The sequence below is a fragment of the Peromyscus californicus genome, unplaced genomic scaffold, assembly GCF_007827085.1.
Source record: "Peromyscus californicus insignis strain IS unplaced genomic scaffold, ASM782708v3 Scaffold_7__1_contigs__length_154581171, whole genome shotgun sequence".
Lineage (NCBI taxonomy): Eukaryota > Metazoa > Chordata > Mammalia > Rodentia > Cricetidae > Peromyscus > Peromyscus californicus.
In genome coordinates this window covers 100,366,141-100,387,009 of record NW_026294595.1, presented here as the reverse complement: position 1 = coordinate 100,387,009, position 20,869 = coordinate 100,366,141, and the positions used below count along the sequence as shown (strand labels likewise).

Below are 20,869 nucleotides of genomic sequence, written 5' to 3'. Positions count from 1 at the left end.
ACCTCAAAACTTCATGACAGGCCCTCTAAAATGTACCCCATCCTCATCTGTTCCTGATACCATTAGATAAAAACAGCATTGTAAGCCGGGCGGTGGTGGCGCACGCCTTTAATCCCAGCACTCGGGAGGCAGAGCCAGGCGGATCTCTGTGAGTTCAAGGCCAGCCTGGACTACCAAGTGAGTTCCAGGAAAGGCGCAAAGCTACACAGAGAAACCCTGTCTCGAAAAAAAAAGAAAAAAAAAAAAAAAAACAGCATTGTTCAGAGGCAACCAGCAAAAAATAATAATAACCTGCCATTTTGGCATATTGCAGGCTACAAACTTCAACCGAAGCAGTGAAGACGTTCCTGTGCTCAGAGTAATAGTAGAGCAGTTACAAGTAACGCTCTAACCTAATCTTTTTATATTAATAATGTAACTAGAAAGCAAATAGGAGAAATAAACCCAAAAAGAGGGAATCAGAGAGCTGAGAGCCTCCTGAGACACAGACGCCTGCTATACACGTAAGAAATGTTTGTTGATAAGTGAGTAGGCAGGAAGCTAAAGACCTAGACAACGCAGTTAGCCAAAGCATACATGTTCTCCAAATTCCTTAACATGCGATTTTAAATCCGTAGTATCCATGGGGGAGTTTGAATACTCCCATCTGTGTGAGGCAAATGGCCACACCAACCTTTTTCCAGCAGACTCACCATCTTGAGTATTTGGAGTCAGGATTTGGGTGCGGAGTTCCTCCAGGCTAATTCCCAGGTACCTGCAGATCTCCTCCCTGCTGTAGGGTTCAGCATGAAGGGCATCCTCTGTGACCAACAGCATTTCTTGCAGACTAATCCCCAATTTGGTTTGCACTTCTTCTAGCCGCAGGACTTTATCCCATCGCAACCCTTTGTGTTTAGCAAGGACCTGCAAGTTTAAACCAAGACGGAGGTGAAGTTTTACTTCAGAGTTCAATATGCTCTATTTTAATTAGTCATACTCAGCTTGAATTTTTTTTTCCATTTAAACTATCAAGTCTCCCACCATTGCTTGGCAATGCATTGTGGGCTCTGATGTTTGTAATTAAATATAACTATATGACAGTTACTTAAAACACACACATTGCAAATGCATGCAGGAGCATGTGTGCACACACACAACTCCTATCTCTTGTTGTTTTTGCCTGTCACCTCTAACCCTTAGGGCAGTGGTTCTCAACCTGAGGGTCACAACTTCTTGGGAGCTGCATATCAGATATCCTACCTATCAGATACTTAAGTTACAATTCATAAAAGCAGCAAAATTCAGTTTTGAAGTAGCAATGAAATAATTTTATGATTGAGGGTCACCATAAGATGAGGAACTGTATTAAAGGGTTGCAGCATTAGGAAGGTTGAGAACCACTGCCTTAGAACTATTCTTGAATATTTTCACTCTTTTATCTCTATTCAACCTATCTATACTTTATAGATTAAGTCTGGAGAAAACTATTCAAATCTCATTTGACCATAGTCCTGAGTCAGCTGCAGTTCTGACACTTAAAATACTTCCTATTTATCATGGTAGTCTCGAAAATGGCTAATGAATTTAAGTATCTGAGTACTTAAAGTCAAGTTTCAGTGCTGTGGGATGGTCTGTATGTCAAGTGTGTTGCTGATTGGTCAATAAATAAATCACTGATTGGCCAGTAGTCAGGCAGGAAGTGTAGGCAGGACAAGGAGGAGAATAAAGCTGGGAAGTGGAAGGCTGAGTCACAGACACTGCCAGCCGCCATCAGGACAAACAGCATGTGAAGATGCCGGTAAGCCACGAGCCATGTGGCAAGGTATAGATGAATAGAAATGGATTAATTTAAGCTGTAAGAACAGTTAGCAAGAAGCCTGCCATGGCCATACAGTTTGTAACCAATATAAGTCTCTGTGTTTACTTGGTTGGGTCTGAGTGGCTGTGGGACTGGCAGGTGACAGAGATTTGTCCTGACTGTGGGCCAGGCAGGAAAACTCTAGCTACATTTCAGCTTTTAAATAAAAATCTCACTGTTGACCCTCTGAAAAGTTCCTTCATTGGCTCCATGGTAGTAGTATATCTATATGTTCCTCCACCCTCAAGAAAGAGCTTGGCTTCGAGTTGCATCTCGAGGTACCCCCACAATCTCATGGAAGGCCAAAATAAACCAAATCTTTCTAATCAGGTCTATTCATGGGAGTACTAATCCCGAATACATTTGTCTCATTATCCCTCCCTCAAACACTGACAGCCCTTCATAGCTGAGAAAACAGTGAAAGTTCTTCTCTCTCTCTGAGGTCTGAACATTGTCTGGATGTGAAGACAGCAGGTACAAAAAGAAAAAATCCAGAGAGTAGGAAGTTCATCAAGAAAATGTGTATCTGAACTGCTCTTCCATTGTATTGGTTTGATTTTCTTTTTTCTCTTTATTTAAAAAACTTTTTTCATACAATATATTTTGATGATTCCTCTCCCCAAACTCCTCCAAGATCCTTCCCAGCTTCCTATCTCCCTACCCACCCAACTTCACGCTCTCTCTTTTAAAAAAGGAAAATAAAAACACAAAACACAAAATGAAAATCAGAACAAACAAAAAATCAGTAAGACAGAAAAATGCCAAAACAAAACAAAAACAAAATGAAACAAAAAGCCTACACAAAAAAAAACATGGAATTCGTTTGTGTTAGCCAACTACTCCTGGTCAAGGGGTCTGTCCTTTAAAGTGGTTCATATACCAAATGAGACTGCATTGGAGAAAACTGGTTTTCCCTTTGACAGTGGGTATCGGTTGCAGATAGCTACTTGGTTAGGGGTGGGAGCCCATGTCCACTACTCCTTTTCGGTGCTGGGACCCTGTCTACCCTGAATCTGTGCAGGTTTGTGCATGCTGCCACAGTCTCTGTGAATTCATATGTGCATCAGTCATGTTGTGTCTGGAAAACACAGTTTCCTTTGAGTCACCCACCACCTCTGGTTCTTACAATCTTCCTGCCTCCTCTTCCACATAGATCCCAGAGCCTTGAGGGGAGGGGTTTGATGAAGACATCCCGTTTAGGACTGAGTGCTCCGAAGTTGTCACGCTGTACATTGTCCAGTTGTGGATGTCTGTGTCAGTTCCCACCTACTGCAAGAAGAAACTTCTCTGATGTGGGCTGAGTGAGGCACTGATCTATAAGTATAGGGGTATGCAATTAGGAGTCATTTTAATACTGTAATCCTTTAGCAGAGCAATAGTAGTAGGCATTTCCCTGGGCCCACGACCTATCTAGTCTCAGGTTCTTGGCACTTTTAGCAGTGTCAGGGATAGGCTCTATCTCATGGAGTGTGCCTTAAATCCAGTTGCTGTGTTTTTTAAGTGGTTGGTGACTCCCGTAACACATGTACCACTATTGCACCAGCTTATACTGCAGGCAGGTCACTGTTGTAGGTCGCAGGATTTGTAGCTGGGTGACATTGATGATTACTTTTCTCCTCTGGAACTGTTCAGAGTACCTTCTAGTACCAAGAACACTACTGAAGAGGGATGAAGTTTCCAGCTGGGCACCAGCTCTACTTCTCCAAGTGTTCTGTGTAGTGGATAGCCATTCCAGCTTTGATCTGGAGGTTCCAACCCCCAATGAGGCTTCGGTAACTGTCACGCCTACAAAGCGGGGCCAAGAGAGGGCCCTGAAGACCCGAGATCCGGATGCGCCGCCCTCTCTTGGTTCCTGGACCCTGGATGCTGGAGGTAGACTGAGCAGAGTTCTCCAGAGAACACCGCCGGACTGCACTACGTCTTTCCCAGACCCTGCAACCTACCTATCCCTTCATTTGTAAGTTATGCCACTAAATAAACCTCCCTTTTAACTACGTGGAGTGGCCTTAATAATTACACCAATAGTTCTGTCACATAAATAAGTGTTGTCTTTGCAATAGGGCCTTATGATCAGGTTGTAGAGAGAAAGCAACAGCACTGGCAATAGCCTATGATGTTTGGGGAGGTTTCATGGTACCTCTCTGGTCAGTGACTCAATAAGATGTAACATTCCTGGCACTGAGGGATTTATTTGGTGGTATAAGATGTCTAGTTGGGGCATTGCCACTCCTATTATTTGGAGACTCATTTAGATTTCTTTTACATATGTACATAGTTTAGGAACGTCTATGGTAGTAGGTTTCCATGTGGCTGTTCCAATGTCCTCTTAGTGTTACCACTCCCCACATCCCTCCTCTACCCTTCTCTTCTAATTAATCCTATTCTAGCTTTGCCTTTATCTCTCCGTAACACTACACTCTATCTCCCCTTCCTTGGAAGAACCTCTCCTTCTCCCTGGTCTCTTACCAGGTACCTGACCTCTATGGCTATTCAGATTGTAGCACATATTTTGAAAGCTAAAAGCTAACACCCACATATGAGAGAAAATAAACAATATTTGTCTTGTGGAGTCTGGGTTAGCTCACTCAAGATTATTTTTTCTAGCTCAATCCATTTACCTGAAATTTTCATTTTCCTTAACAGCTGAATAATATTTATTTGTTGTTAAATGTATCATATTTTCAATAACCATTCATCAGTTGATGGACATCTAGGCTCTTTCTAATTTCTAGCTTTTATGACTAGAACAGCAATGAACATAGATAAGCAAGTGTCTTTGTAGTAGGATGTAGAGTCCTTTGGGTATATGCTCAAGAGTGGTATAGCTAGATCTTGAGATAGATCTATTTTCAGCTTCCTAAGGAACTGCCACACTGATTTCCAATTGCTGGACAAGTTTGCACTCCCACCAGCAATGAATAAGTGTTTCTTTTTCCCTACAACCTTGCCAGAATGTGATGTCATTTATTTTATTGACCTTGGCCATCCTGACTGGGGTAAGATAAAATCTCAAAGTAGTTTTAATTTGCACTTCCTAGTGGCTAAGTATGTTGAACATTTCTTTAAGTGTTTCTCAGCCATTTGTGTTTCATCTTATGAGAACTCTCTGCTTAGTTCTGTACCCCATTTTTTAATTGGGTTATTTGTTTTTTTGATGCTTAGATTTTTAGTTCTGATTTTCTTCCTTTTGAACAAGATACAGGACTTACCAAAAGATGGCTGCAAGTTTTGTTAGGATCGCTCACTTCTGAAAATGTTACTAGCTGAAGTTCTCAAACTTGTTAATCATCTTAACAAAACAAAACAAAACAAAACAAAAAACACCCTGACTCATATACTTAAAAGGGATGATTTTAAAGAACTGGGAACAGAGACAATACAATTGTTTTTCTGTTCAATTATTTCACAGAACAGGGTATCATTTTTTTCTTTTTAGTGTTTGTTCCCATTTTCTCTCTATTACTTTTATCGAGTTTGTTCTTTGATAATTTTATATGTGTATAAAATCCCTCCTGATCACTGCACCTCTTGGCCTCTCTAATCCCCCTCCCACTCCTATTAAAACCCCTTCTCCCCAGAAGTCCCTCTCCCATAATTATGTCTTTGTTTTTTTTCTTTGTGTTGTTCTGTTTTGTTTTTGTTTTTGAGAATCAGAGGTTAACTAGGATCATCTGTGTGTCCATGAACTTGGAACTATTTACTGGAGCCTGGTGGGAGCCTCAGTGGGCACACACCTGACTGCCTCTCCAACACAAACCATCAGTAGCCAATAGTCCAGCCAGGAGGACAGGGCCCTGTGATTTCCTTCTAATCCATTATTAACTGTTGATAGTCCCACTGCAGCAATCATAGTTGCTATGAGGTTATGACTTCTTGGACTGTGCCATGCCTACAGGGAAGAATTTCACAGCCCTTTTCCCTACACTCCAGCTCTTACATTCTTTCTACTTCCTCTTCTGCAACAATCTCTAAGCCTGGGAAGTGGAATAGGGTGGCATATTCCACTGTCACTTATTCTCATAACCTTGAGCAACCATGAGTCTCTGCATATACCATCATTCATTTAGAGAAGCTTCTCTGTTTAAGGCAGGAAATAACATTTATCTATAATTCCTTCAAATAAATTTTTAGAAGGCAGGTTGGTACCATAACAATTTAGCCAAGCAATAGTAGTAAGTTCACCCCTAGGGCCTGACTTCCTCAGCCACAGATTTTTGACCAGGTTTACAGTACCAGGCATGAATTCATTCTTGTGGAGCAAGCCTCAAATACAACCAGAGACCTATTGGTTACTCCTTTAGCAGTTGTACCACTATTACTCAGTGGGCACCTCTTGCCTGATAGGTTCAAAGAGTTCATAGTTGGGTATGACTGTTCATGCCTGTTCTCCCCCAGTAGCCTACAGAGTAACTTCCAGGACTATGAGAGCTAGGCGGCAGAAAGGAAGCCTCATGCTCAGTTCTAGATGACTGAGGTTATTTAACAACAACCAAAAAAGGAGAAGGACATGAAGTTGGGAGAAAGACAGGTTGGGGAGCACTAGGAGGAGTTAGAGGTAGATAGTAGTGGATAAATACAATCAAAACATATAAAGAAAACATTGATAAGTGCATTCCTCTGAAAGAGAGGGGGAGTGAAGGGGGGGAAAGCAAGGGGGGAAGAGGAAAGGAAAGAATGAGGAGGAAGGGAACAAAAAACAGTTCCCTAGGATAGTTCCCATCTCCATCTTTACTTGAACCACTCATGTTGTCCTAGACACTTGGAAAAAGCCTCCTGGCCCAGCGGCTTGTATGACCACTCCGAAAGGCATGCCTGCAGCCCACAGGCTACTTCCAAAGGAAGTAAGTCTCCACATTGTTTTTCCCTGTATGCACAGACACTAACATGAAGAGGTGCAGTCCACTCCAGCAATATCAGTTTTCTGTTAGCCTATTGTCCATTTCACTTTCAGCTAACAGGTCTACAAAGCCAAGTTGGCACGCATTTCATTTAAAGAATAAAATCTTCCACGTGCTCACGACAACAGCTGCATCGCCCATGAGCTGCCGCATTGCTGCGCGGGAGCAAAATAGGAAAGCCACGTAAGCCCTTAGAAATTTGGCCCAGGGATCAGAAGGATGACTTGCAGATGAGGAGAGGGGGTGAGATCACTTGCTCCGAGACAGAACCTGAGGGAGTTTGCCACGGCTACCTTCATGACTGGCACACTTTGCGTCTTGGAAGCAGGGGCATGGGTCAGGGTTGCAAGTCACTTCCCCACAGTTTCCCACTCAGCAGCATGGAGAAGCTTAGAGACAGCAGTTCTTCAACATTCCCCACATCCTTTTCACCACAGCAAACACGAAGGGTTCACATCAGATACCCCTTTCAGGGAGGGTCCTGAGTTCTGGTCCATGCTCTACAGACTTTAAAGCGGGTAACAATGCTTTGTCCACAGTGATGGGAAAGGTAGGGACAAACAGGTTAGGACCCTGCATTAGTTAGCTTTCTCTCTAAGGCAGGACTATGAGGGGCAGGATTTGTGAAGCAAGTCAGCCTAAGTCTCACTAGAGAAGTACGAAGTGACACAGGAAGAGAAGCCAGTAGGAGGGGCACTGATGTGGACAGTTAAAACGGAGCCTGCTGGTCTTCAAAGACTGTTATGTATGGCCCTCAGCTGCATCTTTACCTCAGAGATGACAAATGGGTATTTAGCACTAAATCACAACAATCACTCATTGGGCTGCTCTCAAGAGATGAACTTCCTAGTACTCACAGGGTGTCCTGTCTACAAACTAAAATACTAGGCACTCTTCTACATCAAGAAAACAATCTCGCTGAGAATGGCCAGAGATCTAACAAAAGGGCATAGTACTGCAAGGACATGGACCTCAAGGGCAGGGCTGTCGGAATCCACTTCTCTGGCTTCCTTACCGCAAAAAGCAGTACTAACTAGCCAATGGAAAAGGCATACAGCCTCCTCAACAGGTGAATGTCCTAACCGGCTTTCTGTTGCAGTGATAAACACCATGACCAAAACCAGCTTGGGGAGGAGAGGGTTTACTTCAGCTTACAGTTTACAGCCCATCATTGAGAGAAGCCAGAACAGGAGCTCAAGATAGGAACCTGGAGGTGGGGACTGACGGAGTTCATGGAGGAACTGTGCTTACCAGCTGGCTTTCCATGACGTGCTCAGCTTGCTTTCTTATACAATCCAGGACCGCCTGCCTAGGAATGGTCCCACCCCAGTGGGCTGGGCCCCTCCTACATAAATCATTAATCAACAAAATGCCCCCAAATGTGCCCAATGGCCAGCTCTATGGAGGCAATTCCTTAACTGAGGCTCCCTTCTGCCGGTTGAATTTGTGTCAAATTGACAACAAAATCTTCTCCACCCACACGGGTGCTAACTCTAGTCCCAGGAGATCTCTTCTTGCCTCTGTTGGCACCTGGCATGCACATGGTACACAGATATACACGCAGGCAATACACTTATGCACATAAAATACAAATTTTAATTTAATGAAAACTTTTAAACAAATAATAGAACTATAATGTAATCAAGCCATCCATTCCTGATCATTTACACAAAGGACTCTAACTCAACATGCTGTAGAGACATTTGCACATCCATGTTTACTGCTTCACTAGTCAAAATAACTAAGAAACGGACCAAGCCAAGATCATTAGTGGAAGAATGGATAAAGAAATGTAGTACATATATACAATGAGCTTTTCTTCAATCAGGAAGAAAAATGAAATCACAGCACTTATAGGGAAAAGGATGGAACTAGAGGACACTTTGTTAAATAAAAAAGCCAGACACAGAAAAACAAATCATGTTTCCTCTTGGATGTAAAATATTGATTTAAGAGTGTGTGTGTGTGTGTGTGTGTGTGTGTGTGTGTGTGTGTGTGTGTGTGTGAAAACCAGAAAGGGGATCATGAGAGGAGAGGAAGAACTGCTTAAGTGGGTAATGGAATATGTGTGACGTGAAAGCAGAAGGGAGGGCTATTGAGGGGGAAGAAAAGGAACCAGCAAGAAGAGGCGGTTAGAATGGCAAGAAGAAGAAGGAAGAAGGAAGGAAGGAAAGAAAGGAAGGGAGGGAGGGAGGGAAGATGGAAGGAGGGAAGGAAGGAAGGCATGGAGAGAGGGAGGGAAGGTAAAAAGAGGGCCTACCAAAAGAAAAAGTGTGGTAGGAGAATTGTTCGTATAGCCATTCCACTGTGCCAATAAAGCCACCTTGAATCAAAGGATGGAGTCAGTAATTGGCTGATTGGGATCAGCCATAGAGTTGCTGGAGGGCTGAGGAGGTCTGCTAGAGAGGGACAGGAAGAGAGAAAAAGGATTTCAGGGGGATTTTTCAGAGCTGGTGGATCAGGAAAAACATGGAGAGATGGTCAGCCAATTGACTCTCCATTGTTCCTTGGATTTATCAGGTCTTTATCTCAATTTCTGACTCCCGAGTTTATACTGGAACAATTTAGGTAATTGTTTCATCTGACATCCAATTCGGGACCTTAGATCACACCCCAGCTTCTCACTGAGGGCAAATATGCCGATTTGCAAAGACAATTTAGATTTGATGATCACACCTTGATACAATGATATATAGCAGCTTTGAATGCTTGGGACAGGGTTGAAGAATCAGCAAAGAGGACTGAGTCATTTACTAAAATTATACAAGGCCCAAAAGAAGCCTTAACTGATTTTTTTTTACAAAGATTGACTTCAGCTGTTAATATCATATCCAGAAATTAGACAAATATTAATTAAATCTTTTGCTTTTGAAAATGCTAATTCAGAATGCAAAAAGGGTGATTAGGCCTTTAAAGGCAAGATTAGCACCAACAGATGAATGGATTAGAAATACAGCTGATATTGGATCTCACACATATGATGCTGCCTTGATAGAAGTAATTTGTGGAAATTTTAAGAAAAATCAAAATGTCAGATGTTTTAATTGTGGTAAAGTCATTTGAAGAGGAACTGCAGGCAAGATGTTCCTAGAAATAACTTTTTTTCTAGAGATAATTCACACAAAAGGCCCCAGTCTTCTGCAGTATGCAAAAGGTGTGGCAAAGGCCAGTATTGGATTCATGAACGCAGATCAACAAGGAAAAGGCAAGGTAACCCTGTGCCGTCAGGAAATACCTTAGGGGACCTCTCACCGGCCCCAATGTCAAATTTGGTTCAATCATTCCCCATCAGCATTGGGGAAACTCCTCCACAGAGCAATTAAAAGACTTAATACCTGTTCTTTAAAACCACACTGCTCTGGATGTAACCAAAGACAGAACAACTGCGATAGATACAACAAAAAGTTCAGGAGAGACTGGAAAACAAGTGTTTTGGCAAACTGCTATAAATGATCAGAGACCAAAACTAAAAATACATATAAGCGGCATTGAAATTGAAGGTTTGATAGACATAGGTGCAAATGCAACAATTTCACCAAAACCTTGGCATCCAGATTGACCTCTTGAGGAGGTAAATGTTCCACTTCTGGGGATTGGAACTTTATCTCAGGTAAAACTAAGTGCGAGATGGGTCAAATGCATAGAATCAGAAGGACAGATAGGAAAATTAAAAACATATGTGGCTAGCATAGCAATGAATTTATGGGGATGTGACTCATTGTAGCAATAGGAAACATAGATTGACATTCCTCTAATCTCAGAAACAAACTGTAAAATAAAGAATGCTTCTAAGAGAAATATTAAAGCATATTATCAAGAACAGTCAACAGACTGTTCAGGTTGTACATAAGCAGGAAACAACAGCTGGTGATCTTTCAAAGTTACCAACAGTCCTACCTTTAAAATGGTTAACTGACAAACCTGTCTGGGTGTAACAATGGCCTTTGACATCAGAAAAATTACAGGCATTAGAACAGCTGGTACAGGAGCAGCTAAATGCTCAACATACTGAGGAACTGACCAGTTCTTGGAATTCTCCTATATTTGTCATTAAAAGAAATCTGGAAAATGAAGAATGTTAACAGATTTAAGAACCATAAATAAGGTGATTCGGCCAACAGGCTCTTTATAAGGTAAAGAAAATGATCAGCTATTGGTAGTAAATGAGTGAGAAGCCTCAAAATTTCATAAAAAACACCATGTTAATAGCAAGGGTTTAAAGAAAGTTTTTCTATCACTTGGCCAAAGAAATTATAAGGAAATGCCATACTTGTTCTTTGTATAACCAAACTCCACTACTTGCAGAAAGTAATCCAAAGGATACTCAAAGAAATGAAATTTGGAAAATGGATGTGTTTCATTTTGTGGAGTTTGAAAAACTAAAGTATGTGCACCATACCATAGATACATATTCAGGATTTCAGTGCACAACTGCTTTGAGTTCTGAAAAGTCCAATTCTGTAATCACACATTTATTAAAAGTTACAGCCATTATGGGAATACCTGTACAAATTAAGACTGACAGTGCTCTAGCATATGTCTCTAGTAAAATGAAACAGTTTTTTGCATATTACAGTATAAAACATATTACAGGTATAACACACAATCCTACAGGACAAGCAGTTACTTTATATATGTTTAATAAACAGAAATGGGTAAAAACAACAAAAAAAAAGACCCCCAGAGATAGATTACACAATGCTTTGTCAACTTTAAATTTTTGAAATGCTAATGAGAAAGGAATGACAACTGTGGAGAGACACTGGATAGCAGGAAAAAAAAATACTGATTTAAATCAGCCTGTATACTACTTTAAAGATGTGTTGACCTCAGAATGGAAACCAGGATATGTGTTACATTGGGGAAGAAGTTTTGCTTTTGTTTCCACAGGAGAAGAAAAGCTATGAATACCATCAAAATTGATAAAGATTAGATTTGAACAGGAGAGACCTCTTGATTAGGAGAGGCACTAGTTCATCAAACAGTGTGGCCATTCAACCTGCCAAGAAAGGAAACTCCCCAAAGTTAAGGTTGGGGTAGGGTTTTGTTTTTGTCTTTCCGGGAGAATAAAAGCATCCAACTAAGGAATCTGAAGACCACTGGACAAATGAGACATCTGAAGAAGAAAGACAAATTATCCAGAGAAAATGTCTCAAGAAAAAAAATAAATTGGCCCTAATGGTATAACACACTTCCAATAGGATGAAATCTCATAAATCTTCCCAAATGTTTGTTTCTAATGTTCTCTACAGACATATAAGGCAAATGGTCTTTTTGTAGTCCCAATTCAATTAAAAGTTAATGCTGGCTTTGGAATTAGAGCATGGCTCTCTCCTTCTCTAAACCCAAGCATTCTTCTTAAAGAAAAACCCAAAATCTCTGTCTCATGTCAGAAGATCCACCTGATATGAGACAGAAGAAAAACCAAAACTAGGGACTGTTCTATTGCCACTAATCCCATAATTCTTTGGTTTTATTTTGACTCTGAAAACTTTGCTTTAAATATAAATATTGTCTCAAAATTTATAAGATTTATATATATATTAAATATTTATAAACCTTCTGTCATGATATTAATGGTCATATAGAGTACTAACTAATTCTAGAAATAGGCTTAATCTAGCTTCCTGTACATGATTTCAGACTTGAGTCTGAAGCAGGTAACTAGGAACTAAGTTTGTGTACCATGGATGTATTTAACAAACTGTGGTCCTTTAACCCCTCCTATATCTGCTGCATACAACATTTAAAATATTTAAGCTTTCTGCAGTGAACTGTGACCATTCCTAACAGCAACCTTTGAAGACTTTAAAAGGATGTTGGGGCCCCACAATGATGAATCCACCTGGATTGTGGTAACACTCCTAAGCTGGCAAACACCACCCAAAGATCAGCTTTGGACTACAAACTGCTCAGGACAATTTCAAAGCAGTTAGCTAACATGGCCAGCCTCATAACCTGCTCCAGTAAGCACTTCAGATAAGCCTTGTACTCTCCCATCATACCAAGACTGGACAACAGCTAGCCCTCCCAGAACTTGATCTTTATCTCAATTTTTTAGGGTCCCCTAAAGATGCCATTGCCCACAGACAACAAAAAGTAATTTTAAGAAAATGACATCCACATTCCCAAGAGGTGAGGTAGGTGGGTTTTTGGTAGTTTGATGGATGTTTGTCATCATTTAAGGGGGTTGGCTACAAGTTGTTATTGGTCACAGTCATGGAGGAAACTGAGCAAAGGAAATTAGATTCAGGGATCTAGTTCTGAAAAGAAAAAGGGGAGATATAGAAATGACAGAATAAAAGAGTAGATTATTAAATCTACTTTCAAACTAAAAAAGCAACTACTAGTCTCAAATATTTTACATTGGTATGGATTTCTTTATATTGATACAAATCTAATGTTATTTTTGTTATACTGTATTATATGTTTCTATTTCTGTTTTAGGGTCTTGTACCTGTGCAGCTCATTTAAAAATATAATGTAAAATTCTGGTTCTTGAAAGCTATTTAGGATAATAAAGAAATACAGCTTAGTAGTTAGTCATCTATAACAATCAAACTTAAGTATGTTTTCAAGATCAATCAGAGACAGATTTTAAATAGATAGATGGTCTTCAAACACTACAGAGACCTACAGAATATGGCATTTTAATATTTTAATAATATAAAGCTTTTCATGACAATGAGACACATCCTCTCCTGGCAGCACCAATTTACTTCAAAAGAGGATGGCAGGCATTGAAGAACCTTCATATAGAGCTTGCTTTCATTTATGGCAAAGTTAGCCACTGGGCAAAAAAGTTGCCCTTGCCTCAACTGCTGACAGTATGCTGTCCAAATTAGACAAGCAGGACACAAAAGAAGGGAACTACCAAACTTTGCCAAGACAAGGTAAGATAGTTCTTCAAAATTCCTGCTTTACAGAAAGGTCTGTCAAATATTTTAAGCCTGTAGGCCAAAGATGTATACCTCAACATTACAGAGGAACCTTGGGACAACTGTCCAGGCAGCCAGATGTTTTTGCCATTTCTTAATTTTGGAAGTTGCTTGCTCTATACTTCCTGTTTACTCAGGTATTATATCCTTCTTGGGTCTCTGATAGGGTTGAAGACAGATAGTTATAGTTACAGTTTTCCTTAGTGATGATAGAAAGTAAATAAGGTACAAAACTTTGGACTCACCAAGATAGGATATATAACAGAGAATTTTCTTTGAATTTGCCAAATACTAAGGGACCGGACATTGTGAATGTATTTCTTACTTGATAATTGTTCTTATTGTATATAGTTTTACTATGTTAGAGTTAAAAACCTTTCCTTTTTATTTAGACAAAAAGGGGGAAATGTTGCAGGAGAATTGTTTATTCCACTATGCCAATAAAGCCACCTTGAATCAAAGTCAGCAATTGGCTGACCAGGATCAGCCATAGAGTTGCTAGAGGACTAAGTAGTTCTGCTAGAGAGGGACAGGAAGAGAGAAGAGGGATTCTAGGGGGATTTCCGGGGGCTCATGGATCAAGAAAAACATGGAGAGAGGGTCAGCCAATTGATTCTCCATTGTTCCTTGGATTTATCAGGTCTTTATCTCAATTTCTGACTCCTGAGTTTTTATTATACTGGAAGAATTTAGCAATTCTTTTCTCAGTTTAGTGGTAGTTTTTCTCTTATTTCTTTTTGTTGTTGTTGTTATTTTGGTTTTGGTTTTGTTCTGAAACAGGGTAGCACTGGCTGTCCTCCTGCCTCATCCCGAAAGGACTGGGATTACAAGTGTACACCACCACATCTGACTGTGTCTCTCCCTTTGTATCCCACCTCTCTGATGCTCTACAATCCAACTTCTCTTCAACCAAATAGTACATTTCTGCTGCCAATTAAATATGTCTTCAAAGCCCCTGCTAACAGCTTCCCGCTGCTTGCAAGGCCAGCACAGCACTCGGGGCCCTGCCACTTTCCAGTTCCATTGCCCAGACCACCCCTCGTCCCTCTGCTTCTTGCCTGTAGCCTGAACTCTCTGTGCTAACAACGACACTGGAGTCCTGGCAGAGCATGCTCTACTGAACACACAGAATGACTGAGATTGACCACAGTCTCGAGTATCTGGGTTTTCTGCTCAAAGTCAAGGAAACTGTCAAAGCCCTGAGAACACTGTGCCAACTTCTCTGCACACTCTACCACCAGCCAAAGAACCAGTTCCACACTGACCACAGAGTGACAGGAGCTGAAGAACGTGGGGAAGTGATGGCTCCCGGCCAGACAAGGCCTCCAAAGAATCACTGCACATTTGTCTTGAAGTGTCATGAAAACTCTCTACTTCACTGCTGCCCAGGCTGCCGCAAAGAGTTGAGGATATGTAGACAAGCAATGCTAGAACTCCCCCTCCCCACGTGACTTCCCATAACGCTGACTATTGGCGTCACATATTTTATCCTTCAATATAACAGACATACAATATTTCTGGAAAAGTTTAAGGCATGAAATATGTATAAAATATGAAGAATTTTGTGCCCACTAAAGATTCCTGGTCACTTTGTTAATTTAAGAACATAAAAATGTGCCTCACTTAAAAGTATCATTTACGCAAGCAATGGTTATAAATCTCTATTGAGTTTGCTTTGAATGTTTTTAATTTTAGTTCAAATGCTCTACAAGACTCTAACTTTTAATGAATCTAAATCAATTAGTTTTTGAAAGCTGATGGTGAAAAAGAGTCAGAGGGGGAAAAATTGAGAGTAGAAGGTGCTGTCAATACTAAAGCGAAATGAATAAAAAAATCACCATCGCGGGTTTACTGCCCTTCCCTGTAATAAGAAGGTATGGAACAAACTCAGATCACAAGAGCATTTTAGCAAGGCAAGGGGTGAGGAAAGTGTGTACAAGACATCAGGACTCTGTCTGTGGATGTCTCTCTACCGTGTCATTTTCAAAACTCTCCTGCTTAGTCATTCTCCCCTACACCCAAAGCAGGTCTGTCCAGGCTAAATAAACATCATGGTCATTTTTTACCTGAGAGTCTACTTCTTTATTTAATGAAACCATTTCCAAGTAAAAATGAAATTCATTCATGCGTTGCCAACAATGGAAGAATGAATCCATACTGTAAGGCAGACGTGTTTAACAGACTCTCAGCTTATGTTCCTAAGCAAAAACAGTCCCACAGCCATGCCCTTGCGTGTGGCCTCTCATGATGGAGCATGTGGTCTCTTGTGGCAGGCTTCTCTTCAGCCCTGTTCCAGAAGCTTAGACTTGGATTCTAATAGTCACAGAAATGGGAGTTAGGGAATAGCCTCCACTGTGATGCAATCTTTCACCTTTCTCTTTTCCACAGGTAAAAGAAGGAAAATTCCTATAGTATTAGAAATAGCAGGGTTTTTTGTTTTGTTTTTGTTAACAATATCTGCTACAATGTAAATGCTATATATAAGTATAATATTGAAGAATAATGACCAAAAAAAAGGTACACATTCAGTTCAGAAGCAATCACACCTGCTCTTCACCCAGCTCTCAGCGCTGCTCCTGAATGCTCTCCAGTCTCCAATGATCCCCTTCATCATATCTGTGTGTTCTGTTGCCCTCTCACCCTCTTCCCTAAAGCCTCTCCTTTCCTGTCTCATGGTTTCCTTTCTAGTTCTCTGGCTTCTCCCTACACTTCCTCCCACCTAAGTACACATACTTAACATTTAGAAGCTATTATTTGCACAAGACAGAGAACATGCAGTGTGTGTCTTTGTAAGCCTGGGTTCCATCCACTTCCTTGCAAATGTTCATATGTACCAACACATTTTCATTACCCATTCATCTGTTGAAGAACATCTAAGCCACTTCCATTTCCTTGTCGTTGTGAGTAGAGCAGCAATAAACATGGATATGCAGGTGTTTCACCGTGGCTACACCAGGTTACATCTACCGCACCAACAGTGAATGAGCTTTTCTCTTTCCCACATCCACGCAAGCACCTGCCTTTTCTTGATAATAGCCACTCTGACTGGGGTGAGGTTAAATCGCAAAGCATTTTTTATTTGAATTTTCCATGATGGCTAAGGATGCTGAACGTTTAAAAAGACATTTATTGGCCATTTGTACTTACTTGAGAACTGTCTGTTCAGTTCACTGGCCCGTTTACTTATTGGCAAGGGTTTTAATTTTTTTTTTTTTTAGCTCTTTATTTTAGATGTTTCTCCACTTTCTGAAGTATGGCTAGCAAAACTTTCTTCCATCCTGTAGGCTTTCTGTTCACTCTATCATTTCTTTTGCCGTGGAGAAGCATTTTAAATTTCATGTAATCCCACTTGTCAATTTGAGGAAACCAATTCCTGTGTTATCCGGGGTTCCATCTAGAAATTTCCTGCCTACATCCTACATCCAGAAGCATTTTCCCTTATTAGTCCCAGTTCATGTTCCTTATACCTTGGCCATAAATTAAGTGAGTTGGGTCTAGAGAGATGGCTCAAAGGTTAAGAGCACATATTTTTCCTGCAGAGGACCTGAGTATGGTTCCCACTCACATCACATCAAGCAGCTCACAATCACCTATAGCTCCAGCTTGGGGGAATCCAATGCCATTTTTTTTGGCCTCTACAAGCACCTGCACTCACATCGACACAGTCCCATACAAAGGTACATATATATATAAAGATTTTATCTTTATTTTTTAATTATATGGTTTGGTTAAGCACACATAAGGGCCAGGCCGGTGCCTGTGGAGGCCAGAGACATTCAGCCTCCTGGAGCTGGAGTTACAGATGGTTAAGATGCTTAAAAATACCTTGTTTATTGACACTAAAGCAAGGGGAAAGTGATGCATTATTTTTGAAGCATCTTCTAAAGACCTGCCCTTTCACAGTCAACACTAAATGTTGAGTATTCTCCAAGAAGTTCATCTGCTTAAAATTAAAACCAAGTGTGACTCAAGAAATTCTACCATTCCATCTGAAATGCATGTCATGTGTCAACCACAGTCAGCATCCCCTTTTGAATGAAACTGAAGAAGGCAGACAGGAATCAGCCATCTTCTTGAATGAAAAATGATATGAAACATGAATGACAGGAGACTTGAAAGACAAGGAAGCTGTCTTGCAGGGTAGCCATGTCCCTGAATGTTACCAATCCTGTTTGCCAAATGACATGTATTTGTGCAGGAGAAGAAACTAGGAAGTTCATATTTCTATGGAGAGGCATCTGGATTCTTTGCAATATGCAACTAGGATTAAAGATTTAATGTGTTATTTCTCGAAATTTGAGAAGCTAGAATGAGGACAAATGATATCTCAACTCTCCTCCATTTTTTAAAAGAAACTAATTTATAATTTTAAATGGATATTATATTACCTTCTTATATTTTCCCTTTAAAAATGAACTGTGGCTTTCAGTGTTCATATTTGGGTAAGATTGGTGATTACTTTTCTCCTGTAGCAGCGAGCTACAACAACTGGCCTAGCTCAACATGTTTGCTGGTGCAACAGTAGAATCAATGTCATGGAGTAACCAATCACTTCCCATTGGATTTAAGGCTCACTCCATCAGATGAAACACATACTTGACATAACTATTGGGTCCAAGAACCTGAGGCCAGACAGGTCATGGACCCTAGGAGGGAAGCTACTACTATTATTCTGCTGAATAGACATAGTATTAAACCAATTCCTAATTATGTATTATTATATCCATAAATTATTGCATCTCTTAACTCACACCAGAAAATGCTTCTTTCTGCAGTAGAGGCAATTAATAGAGACCCAGGATTAGGTAAGTTGCAGAGAACAGGAGACTGCAAAATTCTCAGCATAAATAGGACATCACATCATATTCCTTCCTCCCAATGCTCATTGGGAAAGAAGGGGTGGAAAGACTCTAGTAGCCAGAGGCAGTGCAGGACTACAAGGAAACAGTGTTGTCTGGACACAGCAGGCAGCAGCACTGATGAACTCACAGCAGTTGTGACAGCATGAGTAAGACCTGGGCAAGCTCAAGACAGACAGTATCTCAGCATGGAGAGGGGAGGTGGACATGGTGTCCCACCCCTAGTCAAGGAACTACCAGCAATGATAGCTGACGGGAAATGCGGAGTCCATTTTCTTTAAGTCAAATCTAAGAGTCTGGCCCCTGGTAGTTCAACCATGCTCTCCAGCGTATGACCACACATCCAAGAACAATGGGACTTGATGGTTTAGTTGGGGTTTGTGGATTTGGAGTGCTATTGTTGTTGTTTCATTTGGGTCAGTTTGGTTTGGTTTTTGAGGCAGGTTCTTTCTATGTCACAATGGCTGGCCTGGAACTTAGTATGTAGACCAGGCTGATCCTCTGCTTCCCCCAGTGCTAGGATTAAAGGTATATACCACCACACACATCATGAACTTCATGGTTTATTTAAAAAAAAATTTTAAAGGAGAGGAAGGAACACAAATATGGCTGGTTAAGAGATAGGGTGGATCTGAAAGAGTTGGGGGAGGGTGGTTACTGTCAAAATATATGGCATGAAATTCTCAAAGAACTAATTGAAAGGAAGGAACTGGGCTGCTTTTAACTGAATGAAGTCTTATTTATAAGAAAATTTGGTTTTAAAATGTGTTTTATCTATATCATTTTGGAGCAATGTGTACCAAATAGTCAAATTCAGTTGCCAATTTCAATGACAAAGCACTTTTAAACACATATGGAGTTATACAATTAAATTCCAATCACATTTCAACGGCATGTGATGACACATGCTTATAATCCCAACACTTAGGAGATGGAGGCTGGAGGATGGCAAATTTGAGGCTATTCTAGACCAGTTCTAGGCCAGCCTAGTAGGCTACATAGCAAGGTCTTTAGAAGACATCCTCAAGAATAAGAGGTTCTGACCTACAGTTTCGCCGAAGCTTTGGCTACGCCGGGTAGTGGTGGTACACACTTTAATCCCAACACTTGGGAGGCAGAGGCGGAGGCAGACAGATCTCTGTGAGTTCAAGGCCAGCCTGGTCTACAGAGTGAGTTCCAGGACAGCCAGAACTGTTTCACAGAGAAACCCTGTCTCAAAAAACCAAAAAAAAAAAAAAAAAAAAGAGTTTTGACTACAAAAGACATGCCGCCTCTTCCAGTCAGCTCTCTGAAGACATTCCCCAAAGGGCCAGGAACTTTCAGTAAAGCTTCCAAGACACAGCCAGCTCCTTGGATCCTTCCGGTGTCATTGGAAGAGAGCAGTCACAGCATGAACCCGTCACATGCATCACACTTGTTCCAGGTCGCTGTGGCTCTGGCAGAGGGGCTTGAATTCCGTGCTAAAACCCTGAAAATAATGTTGTATATGTTTGGAGTCTCCTTGGGAAGACAACACTTACTCATCAACCTCACGAGAAAAAAACAAATGAGTAAGCCTTCAAGGATAATACGGAAGTCTTCCACCTCCCCAGGAGGAAGTGTGGCGCAGCAGAAAATGTCAGTGAACGAGCCTTCTTCCAAATGTGTGTACTGACGAGATACTGTGAAGCTTAATATGAAAACATTTTCCTGCATAATTTTAACAGTTATCTCAATCTGTAAATTTCAAATTCAAAGATCTCAATCTTTATTTAAAAAAGAAAAGTTCAACCCCCAAATTTTCCATGAAGAAAAAAACAACTTCATTGTCCTAAATTGTTGTAGCTATACTCTCCCAACTGTACAGCCTTATAAAGTGGAGTCAGAAAGAAGATTCTGAGGAGAGTTGAGGGACGCATTAATCTATGGTACTACAACGCTAAGTCATTAGAACTTAACACAGTGTAGCACTTAATAATGTAGTTTAATACTATACCCATTTAGTAGAACAAGAGTAGTAGTAGATGGTCATCAATATAGAGCCCTACAACTGATCAAGGTGCAGAGAATAAGAGACTTGGAACGCTCCGCCCTGAAAGGGACATCTGTATCACACCCCTCCTCCCGAGGCTTGGGGATCATTGCAGAAAAGAGGGCATAAAGATTATAAGCGCCACAGGCAGTGGATAACCACAAGTCAACAGTGTTTTCTGGAAACAGGCATTTGTTTAACATTTGTCTCTTGGTTCACATTCCATTTTACCTGAGAAATGAACTACACAAAACTCGTTAACTTTTTATGTCCCTAATTGGCTGCCATGAGCCCAGGACAAAATCTATGGAATGAAGGATTGACTA

General features: G+C 40.8%; 1 protein-coding gene across 8 annotated transcripts in view; it reads right to left on the bottom strand.

The window, feature by feature from the left end:
- Galk2 (galactokinase 2) overlaps positions 1-20,869 on the bottom strand; it is a 175,554-nt gene that overhangs the window by 86,721 nt on the left and 67,964 nt on the right. For all 8 annotated transcript variants that reach the window (XR_008215144.1, XM_052724902.1, XM_052724898.1 and 5 more), the window contains one exon: positions 693-903. Coding sequence is in view for 7 of the 8 variants with exons in the window: in XM_052724902.1 (XP_052580862.1) it covers positions 693-903 (211 nt within the window). In the remaining variant the exon portion in view is untranslated. The remainder of the gene's footprint in view (positions 1-692; positions 904-20,869) is intronic.